This window comes from Parasteatoda tepidariorum, chromosome 11, assembly GCF_982258835.1.
Source record: "Parasteatoda tepidariorum strain Cologne lab strain chromosome 11, Ptep-v5.0, whole genome shotgun sequence".
Classification (NCBI taxonomy): Eukaryota; Metazoa; Arthropoda; class Arachnida; order Araneae; family Theridiidae; genus Parasteatoda; species Parasteatoda tepidariorum.
Genome location: NC_141765.1, coordinates 48080404 through 48095899, shown reverse-complemented (window position 1 = coordinate 48095899; position 15496 = coordinate 48080404). Strand labels below are relative to the sequence as shown.

The following is a 15496-nucleotide window of genomic DNA, read 5'->3' as shown; positions in this document are numbered from 1 at the left end:
TTTTGCAAAGTATTTACAATTAATTTAGGAGTGATGCCATTGTTATACAACAGACTAGTGAGGTGGAAATGTCAATTTTCCTTTTAATTAATAATTTAAAATATGAAAGAAAGTCTATTTTGACAATAGGTTTATTGACGTCCACAATTATAAATTCTAATTAAAGAATCTGGGCAACCTTAAATCCAGTTTCAACACTTAATGATCATATGTTAGGACTTTTGTACTGTTAGATGCAAAAAGCTCAAGATTACACATGGTTCATTTTTCTGATAGCTATGGTGGAATAACTAATATTTCTGCCTCAATATCAATTAAAAAATGGTTTGCTGGTTCATTTTCACGAATATAAAGATTAATCAGTTTGACCTTTACCCACCTTTACTGGCAAAAATCTGGGATTAGTTTCTGGAATCTTGGTCTTGGTAGACTGATATATTTAAATCTCTTCATTTCTTCTATTTGTAGTACCAAGTTTGATATTTGTTTCTGCAGATCTCAGGTGGTATAAAAATATTAGAGAAATAACAGATGCTAATTAAGGTGAATTTGGAATTAATTTCCCTACTTCGTCATCATCGACACTAGTTAGAACAAATCATCACTGCTTAAAGATAAAATGCTCTACATATTAATCAATAAACATTGTACTCACAAGGTTTTTAAAAATTCCCACGGCACCTAATTCCATCAACAAGTTGTGCATTTCGCATATAAGTTCGAATTGTTTTTATCACCTACTTCCAGAATTTGGTCAGAAAATTGGATTTCAGAATTGGTAGAAATTTTAATTCATTTTTAAATTAAAACTTTTTAATAGCCTCTATTTTTCCGCATCATGTGGCTTTTGAGAATATCTAGAGTGTTTCTGTTTAAAGTGAACCAAAAGTTTTGTTTCAATTGATCTGACTAGATAACTATATCTTGTATGATTTAGTGTAATTCCAGCATTATAGAATTTACAAGTTGATGCTGCCATGCGTTAAAGAATTTAACAGTAATATTTAATATTTTTCAGTAAAAAAAATTGACGAGACTCTCCACCCAGAAAGGATTGGAGTCTAAGTTTCTTCGAGCCAACATATTATGCTTTAATTTCAGTTATAATAGGGCAAAACCTGAGAAAATTCTCTAGAAGGAAATAAAAAAAAAAAAAAAATATGTACCTGGTTTTTGAGTATCTAAAAATTTAAATATATATCTTTATACTTAGAATAAAAACTAAGATTTCTAAGAAAATTGTCTGAAAAAAAATCTGAAGAGAATAAAAATATAGGATGATTGTTTAAGAAATACTTTGATGAAGCTTGAGTTATAGACTTTTGACATTAAATTTTTATCTTGCTCCATTTCACTTTGCTTTAAAATTTTTCAGAACGATGGAAATCCATCAAAAGACTGAAACTTTCCCCTTTAAGTTACTAGAAAATTGCCCTGACAAAAAGATTGAATAGATTATCAGCAGAAGAAAATTTAACACACTTAGATTAAATTCAACAAATGAAATTATCAGTTCACAAATAACTTAACATGCATATCTAAAAAAATTTGGAATGGGAAACAAAGTTTAAGAACTCACAACAAAATGATGTTACAGAAGATGAGGTGGTTTCAATTTCAAAATTTTCTTTAAAAAATTTCACAAGTACATCTTTTTATAGATTTAAGATACATAAACTGCTGTGAAAAAATGCATAGTGAGATTAATTTATATACATATATTCAAAAAAAAATAGCACATGTAAAATGCTAAAATAGTGATAGTCTAATACCAGTTAAAAGTCGGTTTACAACAATGTGACTAGCAACTCTTGGCTTTGCTAGGCTCGTAAATGCTTTTTAAATAATAATCACCAAGTTCCACTTATCAAGATTTAAAATTTTTAACAATTATACAAAGTAAAAAAATGCGACAAAGAAAGTCAAATATGAATTTAAAATGGAAGTCAATAATGTGATTTTAAAATGTTTTTAATAAAATAATTTTTTGAAGTTATTAGATTTATGTCTAATTGTCAAACTTAACCGTGGGTCTAATATGATGGGGGGGGGGGAGAGAATTAATAGAGCAGTCTAGATTATGAATTTCAATTTATGAGGAAAGCATGATGTAGGTCACATTATGCAGAACAGATTAAAAAAATACTGATACTCTTAGAATTTTTGAGAACAAATTATATGCATTTTTTGAATATATTAAAAAAACAAAAAAAAAACAATTGATATTTAAAATTTTTAGACTGATTTCTATTTTTAAATATTTTTTCTTTATAAATAAAATCTAATTTGGCAAAATTGTCAAAAGTAATAAAACCAAGAAAGCTTTATTAAAAGAATAGGCCACCACAAAAAGCCCATGCAAATAGAATTTTTTTCTCCCTTCGCTTGCATAGCACTTCAAACTTGATTAATAAGAAATACATCATGCCAACGTTAACTAATCCATTATATGCATTAATAATTACATGCACTAGTAATTATATGCATTTTTTGAATATATTAAAAAAACAAAAAAAAAACAATTGATATTTAAAATTTTTAGACTGATTTCTATTTTTAAATATTTTTTCTTTATAAATAAAATCTAATTTGGCAAAATTGTCAAAAGTAATAAAACCAAGAAAGCTTTATTAAAAGAATAGGCCACCACAAAAAGCCCATGTAAATAGAATTTTTTTCTCCCTTCGCTTGCATAGCACTTCAACCTTGATTAATAAGAAATACATCATGCCAACGTTAACTAATCCAAAGAAGTTTCTCGTTAGTAAAACATAAAGGAAATTATAACAGTTCAAGCTTTTTTCAAGTCAGAAGTAAAGAAAAAGAATTTTAAAAAAAAAGAATTAAATTTTGCTTTCCTTATTCATAAAAGTAAATTTGTTGCTAAAATATTAATGAAAATAAAAGGATCCTTACAACATTTCTCGTTTTACTAATAAAATATACTAGTAAATATAAAAAAATATTTTCTGATAAGCTTTGTATAATCTCTTCAAGTTCGAGTAATTGGCATGGGTCAGTGTAGAGAATTTGTTTTGAGCAATTATAAATATGGCGTTGATTAATTTTGAATGCAACTCAACCACCTATCAAATAATTTTACATTGAAAAATAACTTTAAGGGCTATTTCTTATCAGGAAATATATTTTTAACACACCTGTACTTCTAATTTCAATACAACTAGAGTTGCAAAGACTTGCTTCTACATTTCTAACTAAATTTATGATAGAATAAGTAATGAAAAAAGTAAATTTAATTATGCATTAAGTAAAATATAAATAGCTATTATTCCAAAGGATACTTTCATAAAATGGAAAATTGCAAGTATTATAGCACAATACCGAAATCTCAATAACATGGAATCTATTAATTTGGCCTGCTTCTAAATTGCATTGAAGCAAGCATTAGCTGAATAAATATCACATAATGACAAACCACAAGTATATCCACTGTATATACCTATTACACAGATACTAGAGTATAAATATATAAAAGAGATACAAAATGCTCAGTATTCAGGAATACAGAGTTTTGTCACATTAACGTTGAGTAAAAGTTGTGAACTAAATAATATACAGCAAAAATAGAACATAATAAACGATTTCAACTATAAAAATGTAACAAAATATCTTGTAAAATTTTAACACACAAAATTCAATTTCATTCTTAATATAATACAAAAAATAAAATAACAATGGAAGTATAAATATTAAGTAATTATTTAAAAGTAGTAAAATTTATATGAAATTTACAAATCATTCTATGAAAATGTAGGTTTTGGCACTTACGCAGGAAGTTTTAGCCAAGCAAAGTTAGTTATATCAATTTCGCTTTAAAGCATTTTCACATTACACTTCTTCAGTCTCTTGCAAACATGATTTCTTACTTTTTACGAGCTTTCTCTGCCTTTTTCTGCAATTTTTCTAAAGCTTTTTGTTCTTTTTCATGAGCTTTCCTTTCTTTCTCAAGAAGAGTTTTCATTTCTTTAAGTTTCTTTTTAATAGCTGACAAATCGTTCCTATTATTCACTCCGATAGTCTAAAAAAAATAATAAAAAAATAAAAAAAAGCAAATAATTTATTTATAATGAAATTATAATAAATTAAATGTACTACTTCTAATGAGTTTAGCCAAACAATATCAAAGAAAATAAAAGATAAAATAAATGATTCAAGAGATAAACATTATTTAAAGTTAAAAATTAGAAATAGATAATTAGATATCATTACGTCCCTAAAATTTCAGGGTTAAAAGCAGTTTGAAACTTTGCTTGTCTCTTTTTAACTACAATTATTTAATTCAGAATGTTCATTAGATTTAACATTTAAGTTAAAAACATATCTAATCAACTTCCAAGATATTACCTCTTATAGCTTTTAGAAAACTTCACAACCAATGAGAAGACTTTGAGCTATGATAGATTTTTTGTGCATCTTGCTGCATATACACGCAGGTTGTTAAGTCTGCTTTCAGCATCAAACTCATAACCCATAGATCTCCATTAGTGGAGTGAGCTACGTCTTTACTGACTGTGCCACAGGAGCATCAAGGCATTGGATTCTTATCTGTCACAATTTATGATTCATTGCAACAGTTATAGATTTCCTAATCTGTTCTAATTTCCTATCTCTCCTTTTCCCTAACTTTTCAAAAAGCTTTATTCAAAACCCTTTTTTTCTTCCTTTTACTTTCGATAACTTTTTATAACACTTTCTCATTGTTTATGTCTTAGAGTTGGTTATTAACAATTGGTCAGAAAACCATCTTAACTGCTTTTGCAATACATGATAGCAGCTTCGAGCACCCAGATATTGAGACTTGTCATGCTGGTTAAGTGTCAGAACAATAAAATAATATGATAATAGAATGAAAACTATATACATTTTATTTGCTTATTAGTTACATGATATTTAAGAGACACAAGCATTAAAAATCAAGTCTACTTCGAATGGTATAATTATTATATATCATTAGTTTCTAGTTACATTTTATGCTTATGTTAACCTTGAAAATATACATCTCAAAATAAGTATCATCAAAGAGTTGTTAGTTCCTTCATAGATTTTACACTACATTTAAAATTTTTTAAAACATCCAAGAGAGAAATCCCTTGATCGGTATTACAAACAGCATTGTCTCTATTCTTGTGAATTAGACATTTACTCCTAAATTTTAGAAGTATCTCTAACTTTTGCATCTCTTCACTATTCCGTATCTTTCATAACAGATAAGCATGTTTTGCTAGTAACCTTTTGCTACTGTATTTATACAATTAAGCAGTAGCCTATAATGGCTATGAAACTGAGAGGTTCTTAACTTTTTAATGATATCTAACATTTACTCTTAATCAATGCACTCCATTTCCTTTACAGTTTCACTTTCAACCTTCCACATCACCTCCTCCCACACTGGGTTAAAGAAATCCCCAAATTTTATTTCCTAACTATTGAAAATATTTTTCTTTTTCTTCAAAAAAGTCACTTTTCACTGATCAACAGATATAATTTCTTGAATTAAAATCCAATATAGTTATTCAAAATGTTTTAATCTATTATTTTCCCATGTCCTTTGCTTTGCCTATAGTGACATTTATTTGCTTCTCTTCTCGTCACAATGTAAGTATAATTACTAAACCTAGCCCTCCTCTTAAATAATTCACTCTTTTGTTAAATTTTTATTCATTTAAAGTATTTTTATACTCATTGCAAAATCACTTCCCTCTCTTTTTAAGCTGCTCCTCATTAATTATTTCATAAAATATATTTTTCAAGAACAATTTAATTGTCTTCCCTCTTTCCTTCATGAGATTACTTTTAATTTTATCTCTGTCTTCTCTTCTAACTTAATCTAGTAATTCCTCTTTAACTTTGAAAAATTGCTGCAACAGTGAAGGATTGTCTATATTTTTGTTCATATTAATTACATAAACTATTATCTCTGGCCCCCTTCTTCTTATAATTATATCTTACAATTTCATATAATTATGTCTTCGTATTTAAATCAAATGTTGGTCAGAATTCACAACAGTACGACCTTACATATCAAATATCTGTGGCATCACTTTATTTATTAGTAATAGGTCTATTTGCTATCATCTTTGCAGTTACACTATCAGGTGTTCTCTTATTTGCCTTATAAATATCCTATTAGTACTACTAAAATAAGTACCTAAGTAGGTGCTACTCATGGCCACTCTTCCCATTGCAAAGTCTATAAGTTTAACTAAATTTTTTCTAAATTTACAGTGCAAACTTAGCTTACAAATCATTGGCAAACATATTGTTAATGAATTTTATTATAAAAGTATATATTTATTTAAGGAATCAACTTCCAAATAATAAACCAAATATTTTAAAAATTAAATCATAGAAAATAATTAATAGAACATTAAAATAAAAGAACACTGCACTAGAAATATTACAAGGTAGAATTCCAAATACATGTATTTTAATATTTTAAAAATATCAAAATTTAAAAGTCATTCAGAAATTGATATAATATCTGCTGAAAAAGCGATTGAAAATTCACTTTGATATTCAGTGGAATTGACTGGAATTTAAAATTTTTCTTTTTATGTTTCATCCTTAACGTAGTTCGCATGTTAAGTGACTCGATTTCTTAGTAGCCATTTTCACTGTTATGCTCGCTCATTGGCAACTCTAGAGCTTTAAGTGTGAGACTTCTTGATTTGCAACTTTGTAAGTGGCAAGTAAAGCTCTCTCCTTCACAGAGTTATTTTTAAGAATGGTCTTTGCTTTTAATTTGCTAATTAAAGATTTTTCAGTCTGTTGCCAAAATTTTTGAGGAAATGACACACAAAGGGCTTCCTTTTCTATTTACTTCAGTGCTCGTCAACACAAAATTTAAATATTTTTGAGAATAATTTGCTAATTTTATCTTCCGAATCATTTTTGCTTGTGGTGCTCCTGCCGTACTATTGTCTAATGCTTGCTTATACTCACTTAAAAATTAATCCATGATTTTGTATGCATATCGCTCATTTGGTGAAACAATAACATAACTGAATATTACTTTAACTATCAGTTATGTTATTGTTTCACCAAATGAATGATATATTCTACAATCGAAAGAAAAGTCTGAATTTCAGTATGGTTTAATTTTTCTCTTAGATTCCACTGCTAATAATAAAAATATAAAATATCTTTTGGGGATATATAGATCCCAGACTACACCTCTTTGCAATGACACTTGAAAGATTTTCAGAATTTTCCCTTCCATGTTACGCAAATGTGGGTTTCCACAAAGGTCTTAAATCCGGCATAATTCAAAAGTTCCATAACAAGTTCCTTTGTTTCAAATTTAGAAAGTTATTTGAATATTATCTATATCTGTAGATAAAATGAAGATTTTAGGCTTTTACAAATATTGTTGAAGACAAAAATTGATTCAATGCTTACCTTAAGAGTGGTACTATCAAGATTTAGTAATTTAATACCAGTAATCTCATGTGCCTGAAAGCTTTTAATGTACTGTTCCATCCCAAGAACCATAAGCCACTGTCCAACTTGTGTTGTGGTCCATAAATGAACTGGCCTTCCTTGCCAATTATTTGGACGGCGATCTCTACTACTACTCCGTTCCTAATATAAAATGAAATTTTTAAAGAAACATTTAGAGGAAAATAATAAATTATGAACTTAAAATAATCAAATTTTATTTTCATTTTCTTGTGTAAATTTAACACAAATTTTAAATGGAATAAATTTTTAAAAAGGGAAAAAATAATTATTAACGTTAAAATTGAAGAAAAAAAATGCATTAAGATTTTTACACTTTGTTAACAGGATTCATCATAACATCTCTGTCAGTTTACACAATATCATACATAACAAATCAACAAAAAAAACAAAGGATATTGAATTTAATTTTGAGCTTTAAGTTTGAACAGAAAGGAGGACTTAAGTAATTTTTGATGTTAAAATGCAAAATTTAGGAAAAACTGGTCAACCAGTTCCTAAAAATATAAATAAAAAAGTGGCAAGTTTTCTTTGTGTTGATTTTAAATTCTTTTTAACATCAATTATTTCTTTAGTTGCAGGAGTATTTATTTAAAAACTCTCACAAAAGAAAAAAATTAGAAACAATTGTGTTTCTCAGTTGCAAAATTGACCATCTCCACAAATATTGAAAATTTGTTTCAGTTTTTGGAAAGTTTTAAGTAACCTTTTTTATCAACTGAATTCAAGAAACAATGCCCAATTTAAACAAAAAATTTTTTTGTATGCAATTGAAAATCACATTTTTCTTCAAAACAAGCCACATATGACAGGTTGTGAGTATTAAAAACCGGTCATCTCCATCTTTGCTAAATGTTGTTTTTGATCAAAATTTTTTATTAAGACTTGTTAAACATAATTGTTACTATATACTCAAAGTTTCTAATTGAGTTTAATATTCTAGGAGTGCCAGAAGTTAGGTGGACAGAGTTCGGTAGATTGAAAATCGTAAATAAATAATCATACTCTAGACTGGAGGATAAACACCAGAGAGGAGTTGTAATTATTACGTCAGATGAAGCTGAATGAAGCCTTATCATAGATTTCATTTTTGATTTATGAAATTCATTCAAGTATGTACTGCCACACATGACAATACAGATTGAACTAGAAAAATTCCAAACATTTGCTGCTGGCTGATCAGAATGCTAAAGTTGAAAGAAAATGTACTACACCGTAAAGAGTAGTTGACGGCAAAGCTATTGGAAAGAGAAAGGAAAACGGTTAACTATTTGCAAGCTTTTGTAAATAAAATAACCTAGTGATAAATGAAAGGTTATTCAAATATAATGAACTCCCATGACTAGAATTCCAATTCCCATGACTAACATGGACATCACCAGATGGAAACCACAAAAATCAAATTGATCCCATTGTCATAAATTGAAAAGTCATAAGATCATTACAAGCATTCGAAGATGTAAGTGCAAAAATGCAGATACAAGGAGTGATAATTTTCTTATGGTATTACTTATTAAGCTGAAATAACAAAAGAACAATAGAGAAAAAGTAAATAAGAGAATATGTTATATTAAAAAAAGTGAAGGATGGCAATACAAGAAAGAATTTCACACTGGAATTAAAGAACAGATTTAAACATCTTTAAGAGTAAGAAAACTTGGTAAATTATGAAATTGAAAACTAAGTTGAGCATCTCTGGAAAAGTTACAGGGAGACTTATAACAATACCGTAAATGAGGGCTTGGGAAGGAGGAAAAAGCAGAAAAATAAATGCAGAACAGGAAGAATGCTGTTGATAATCAAAAAGAAAGAAAAAGTGAAAAGCATTATGAACAGCACAAAATCAATAAGATTACAAAACATTTGCAAAAATCAATACTTACATTTAAGCAAACAAATAAGAAAAATTCCAAGGGAAGATAAGATGTTTTACGGAGAAATAGCTAAAGAGACAAAGGATTCAGCAGAAAGAGGTGAAGTTGGTAAAATGTACCAAGAGATAATTGTAGAGACAGATATTAAGAACATAATCATTCATGCAAGAATCTATTTTAGAATCCTCAAAAAAATTCTTGAAGTCTACAAGCATTTAATACAAAACAAAAATATATATAAAACAAAAATATATATAAAACAAGTCAGAAAAAATTTATAATATGGCTCTGATACATGGTGCCTTAGAAAGTCAGACATCCAAAAACATGAAGTTTTTCAAAACTATTTGTCTTATTAATAATATTTTGGATTGTAAAATAAGAAATTAAACATTAGAAAAGGAAACCTCACTATGACAGAAAAAGAAATAACAAGAGTAGGTGCAAATGCGCCATATACCAAGAGGAAAATTAACACGTTTCTCTCCTGGGATCCTGATTGTAGGAGAAATAGAAGACCAAGAATGACCTTGCAGTGACAAAATTAGGTAGATTTCAAAAGGGCAAAATTTAAAAGATTCGAGGAAACCAGATCCCAAGTCCAAGACTTGTATGAAGAAGAAGGCTAGATGTTTTGCGTGCCAAATGCCTTGAAAAGCCTTAATAAGTAAGTTAAATATTACTTTTTTTAAAGAAATACCAACAAAATTTTGGTAGATTTTTAGAAATTTCATGAGGAATGCGACCTCTTAATAATTATATTCCTTAGTAATTATTTGTATATGGCGTAAGTTTATAAAAAAATGGAATAAAAAAAAACACACACTTAAGCAAAATGAGAACATGTCAGAGCCTTAATTAGTAGGGAAAAACTAATGAGTGTCGATATTTTAAGACAAACAAAAAGACTATAAAGATTCTTGTGACTAGCAAGTTAAACTTAAAAGTAGTAGAAGAGGGAATGAGATAAACTGCAGAACTGCTAAAGAGGGTGACACTCTATTGCCTTCAGCATTTTTTTATGGACAATAAAAACATATATACATCAAATTATAAATAGGCAAGAACATTTTACAGAGGATTCAAAAGTATTGGCTATAAATTTAAGATAAAACACATTTTTGAAACCAGTTCAATTATTTGATTGTCACAAAAATAGGCACTTACAGGTACCCGAGGTGGTAAAAGTGATGGTTTTGTACTGAGAAGATAATTAGTTTTGGCATCGCTCATCAAATCTTCTTTAGAATCATCTAAGAACAGAAACATCAGAACAGAAATTTTTTACAATTAAAAAGATATTTGAAGACATAAAGAAAATCTTTAAAAAATTAAGAAAACTATTACTTATAATATTTAAAATAGTTTAAGAAGTATGACACATAGAGGTAATCATAATCATCATAATGTTAATCAAATGGAAACCTCTAATCACAATGGTAACCAACATCAAATTCTCCCTTATTTGCCATGCCAAGCTAAGAAACAAACAAAATAATCCACAGACAAAAACATGCAAAAATGAAAATATTATCAACAGGAAACATTTTTAAAAAAACATTAAAGCGGAAGCATAAAATAATTTTCGAGTTGAGACGAAGTTGAAAGGTAACAATTTTTTTTTCATATTAACTGATAAAACAGCAAAAGACATTCAGGATGATTTTAAAAAACAAATCACTAATGCAAAGATATCACAAATTCAAAAATGATATATATAAAGAAAAAATGCCTTAAATCAAAAGTAAAATTTAAAAATATATTTACTTCTTTAAGCTAAACTTTAATAAACTTATTTAGACAAAGAAGGTCACTACAGAGGTCATAATGAGGAATGTTTTGCGCATTAGGTGCAATATTTACTTCAGCTTAAATGTAAAAAATATCTTTTAATGTTTAAACGATGCATTATTGCAGTTGTTATAAGATAACGTGATGGGGAAACTGTTTTCTTTCGTCTTAAGTGAAAATTCAAGTTAAGTGGTTTCGTTTTAACCAAGTTTGACGGTATTTTGTTTTGTTTGCTATTTTACTCTAACAACCTGGGGTAGTCTATAGGAGCACAATTCACACTTTTGCCTGAAAGTCGAAGAAAAAAAAAATAAAAGTTTGAGCAGAACAAAATAAAATAAATTGATAAATAAAAAAAAAAAGAAAGAAATGTTGAAACTACTTTCATAATTTTCCCTTTTTTTCCAATAAGTTTTGAAGTAAATAAATTTTTTTATTAATACTGGTATATTTTATCAATAATATATTGGTATATATATAAAAATAAGAATTATTTTGAAAATTTTTACTTACTGATTTAATCTTAGAGGAAATTGTAAGGAATAAAATTTAGAATTTTAAGTTTTTATAAGGAAATATTTTTTTCATTTCTTTTAAAAAATTCTTATTTTTTATTATTTACATCAAAAATTATTTTAGAAGCGATGCAAATAATTCCAACCTCTTTTTAATTTTTATTTCAATTCTACATTTTTTCTTCAGGATAAAAATAAGATTAATTATTTTTTAGCCCTAAAAATTTGATTTCAATAAGGTGAAAAACAAGTGTACAGATGGTTTGGATGCAGAACAAAAATAAAAAAATTTGATAAATGGAAAAAATAGTTATGGAAAATCTTATAACATTAAATGATAAAAATAACTTTTGTAAAATGGTCTTTACAACAGAATAATGAAGAAATTGCAGACAGAGATTTTTTTTAATCACATTTGCTGGCTTAGCAACAATCATGTCTTTTTTCTCCTTTTAGTATGCTGAAAAATATTTTATTTGATGCGTTATATGTTAAGCTAATGCAATGTGGTACAGCACAATACTTGTTGTTAGTGCTTGGAGCCTTTTTTGAAGATCTACTTAATCTATGTTCTACTTGGCATGGCACATGCTTCTGCTGTATCAGAAGGCAAGGAGAGTCATAATGGTCCTAAATTCTGACAACACTACAGAGAATAAAAAACTAATGGTGTTTCAGGGTGCAGGGGTAATTGAGTAATTTTAAATATTTATTACAAAATAGATAGTAACCCCACTGAACTGAAATTGGTGTCTATTGTTATTAAATGACAGTTCCGTTAATAAAAAAAAATTAGTGCAGCTTCCTTACACTCACAATATATATATATATATATATATATATATATATATATATATACATATATATATATATATATATATATACACAGAAAAACTTGTATAAGTTGACCACTTGTGGTGCATTGTTTTATTGGTCAACTTAGACAAGTGGTCAACTTATAGAGGGGGTGGGTCATTGTTTATTTTTTCGTTTCCTATATCATGTTGCTATATATTAAATTTTTTTTTTACTTGACTCAAAAATTTTATTCAGAAAATATGCAAATGAATATCTTAAGAAATGTGTTTAAACCTGAATGAACTTCAATTTGATACATATAATTCTAATATTTAACAAATTTCTTTTAAAAAATTATTTCGTTAGTTAGGCATGTGAAGTGTTTAATAAATATAATTTCTTAAAATATCAGAACACGAAAACATGCAATTTGAAAACTTTAACAAAATAAAATTATTTTAACACTTTAAAATTTATTCACTACACTTAAAGATCAAAGACCATAAATAAAGGATCAAAGCATATATCAGAGCATTCATTTATTCAAAAGCTCACTATTGCAACTGGAACAGCAACTTTTCAACTAACACACCTGTCGTAAATGAACGGATGAAAGAAATGGTCAAAAGCTGACCCCTTACAGTTTCCCCTGATGGTCAACTCCCAAAAGGGTTTAGATTAGCTTTTTACACTATATCACCAAACAAGTGAAATTTTAACATACATTGCCAAAATGACAGAAAATTTTCTGATTTTTTTTTCCTGGTCAACTTATGAGGGTGCGGCGATGCCCTGCTCCTACATTTTCACCTTACCTAATGCGAAAGGGCACTTGCACTTCAACTTGGAGTGACGCATTTAAAAACCAGTTTTCCGCCAGCAACCAGGCTACTCCCATTTTTCCTCGTGCACTAGTACGTGATGCACGGCTCTCCGATAACTTAAATGTCATTCAGTTTTTTGCTGCATTTATTTGTAATTTTAATAATGTTCAAATTAAATTTATTCCTTAAGTTTTAGTTGGTAATCTGTTCTTTTTTAATGTTTGTAAAAACATGATTTACCACAAGGGTTTTAGAATAGAATTTCATAATACTTCTAGACAAAATTGAAATATTTCAGTGGTCAACATACAAGATAGACAGGTGGTCAAGTTACAAAGGTTTTGCTTCTTTATACTATATAGGAAAAATTCCATTCTTGATAATTGAGGTCAACTTATGCAGGTGCCAACTTACAAGGGTGGTCAACTTGGCAGGTTTCACTGTATATATATATATATATATATATATATATATATATATATATATATATATATATATATATATATATGTAGATATAGATAATCAACTGTTTTTCAAAATAGCAGCACAGTGTCAGCACTAATCATTCCTCAACATTAATATGTTATATTAGTTTACATACCTAAATTTGCTGACAGTCTATCACTCTGAATCATGTTCCTTTTCTTTGGAGGAATTTCAACAGGCAATGGTGTACTTGCAGCAAGAGGAGATAAATCATCATCTCTATCTAAAGGTGTTACTGGAAGGCAGTTTGGATAACCGAAACTTTCACCAGTTGCATGCTGATAACTAGGAGGGACAACTTGGTGCTGTTCAATAAATCTATCTAAGCTACTATTTGAAACTTGTTCCAAATTATCTAAACTTTGTGGACTCCGTGATAAATTATTTTCACTATAACCACCCACTACAAAAAGGAAATAAAAATATAATTTTTCAATAAAATTTATATTAAAGATTTAAAATCAATTATCACAGATAACATAAGTACTTTATTTGTAGATAAAATCTATTTCACTGTATATTAGCATTTTGAAAACTATTTAAAAGGAATTATAATTTTTTTAACACATTAGCTTTGAAAATTTTTCAAAGACAAGAGTAACAATAGGGAAAATTTTATATTCATAAGGAAAACATTTTTATACTCTTTTCAACTGCCTAGCAATAGACAGGCATTAGATAAAAAAAAATTTCTGAACAGAGGATTGTTTGACAAAAATTTTCATAACACTGCAGAGTGTTTCCTAGTTAGTCAAAACTATAAGAAAGTTACTGCTATGGGTTACTTATTTAAAAAGAAACTGATAAAAACTCTCCTTATAACATGATGAAGCATACGAAAAAAACAATACTAAAAAAAATTAGTTACAAAACAGAAAATAAATAGTTTTACTACTTAGGCCAATTCCTAGTGCTAGTATTGTTTTCAAAAATAAGTAAAAAAAAGGTTTGAAATATTTGGAATTTGTGAAAAAATAAATATGTATGTAAGAAAGTTAAACCTTTTGAATTCCATTCTAACACTGCAGTTTTTATTTCTTCAGCAAAGGAAATTGATCGCATCTGGGGAGAAAATCCATTTTCATAACGCCCTTTAAAACTAGTTGAAGAGGAAAATGAAGAATCAGGTGGGGAACTTGAACTTTGATCCAGAGATTTTGAATCCTAAAAGAAAAATATTGTGAATTTTGTAATTGTTTTCAAATTCTTTTTCTTAATGCACCCATTGACATATAATAAATAAAAAAACACAGCTTTTTTTTAAAGATTTTGGACCCAGCATCCTAAGTACAAATTAAAGAGAATTGTAAAATTGTACAAGAGTATTTCTAAAGTCTTAAACAATGAGGAGCCAGCATGTTCTTCTTTTGTGTTTTAAAATGAAACATCATGCCATTTTATAAAGATAGAGACCAATTTCAGACCGGTGCGATGACTAGCTATTTTTTGTTATTAATAGTTAAAATCGCTTGATTAGCTCCGCCTCCTAAATCGCTGCTAGGTTTCCCATCCGCTCTGATGACGTCACGATATAGTACAACCACGACTCCCATCATGTTTTGAAACGGCGAAAGCATATGTTGCGCTGAGTATAAATTCTGAAAAATGGCTCCAAGCAAAAACTACAAGTGTTGCGTTGTACCATGTGCAATAGTTCCTACGTTAAACACGCCAAATAAATTATTTTTTAGTGTACCAAAAGGAGAAAAAAAAGACAAATTTGGTGCAA

General features: G+C 28.1%; 1 protein-coding gene across 2 annotated transcripts in view; it reads right to left on the bottom strand.

The window, feature by feature from the left end:
• Window positions 1-2563: 2563 nt before the first annotated feature.
• LOC107439184 (uncharacterized) overlaps window positions 2564-15496 on the bottom strand; it is a 73593-nt gene continuing 60660 nt past the window's right edge. For both annotated transcript variants that reach the window (XM_016051688.3, XM_016051689.3), the window contains exons 19-23: window positions 14769-14931; window positions 13883-14170; window positions 10521-10606; window positions 7420-7602; window positions 2564-4039 (exon numbers count right to left, since the gene is read on the bottom strand). In XM_016051688.3, the coding sequence (XP_015907174.1) occupies window positions 3884-4039; window positions 7420-7602; window positions 10521-10606; window positions 13883-14170; window positions 14769-14931 (876 nt within the window). In that variant the 3' untranslated portion in view covers window positions 2564-3883. The remainder of the gene's footprint in view (window positions 4040-7419; window positions 7603-10520; window positions 10607-13882; window positions 14171-14768; window positions 14932-15496) is intronic.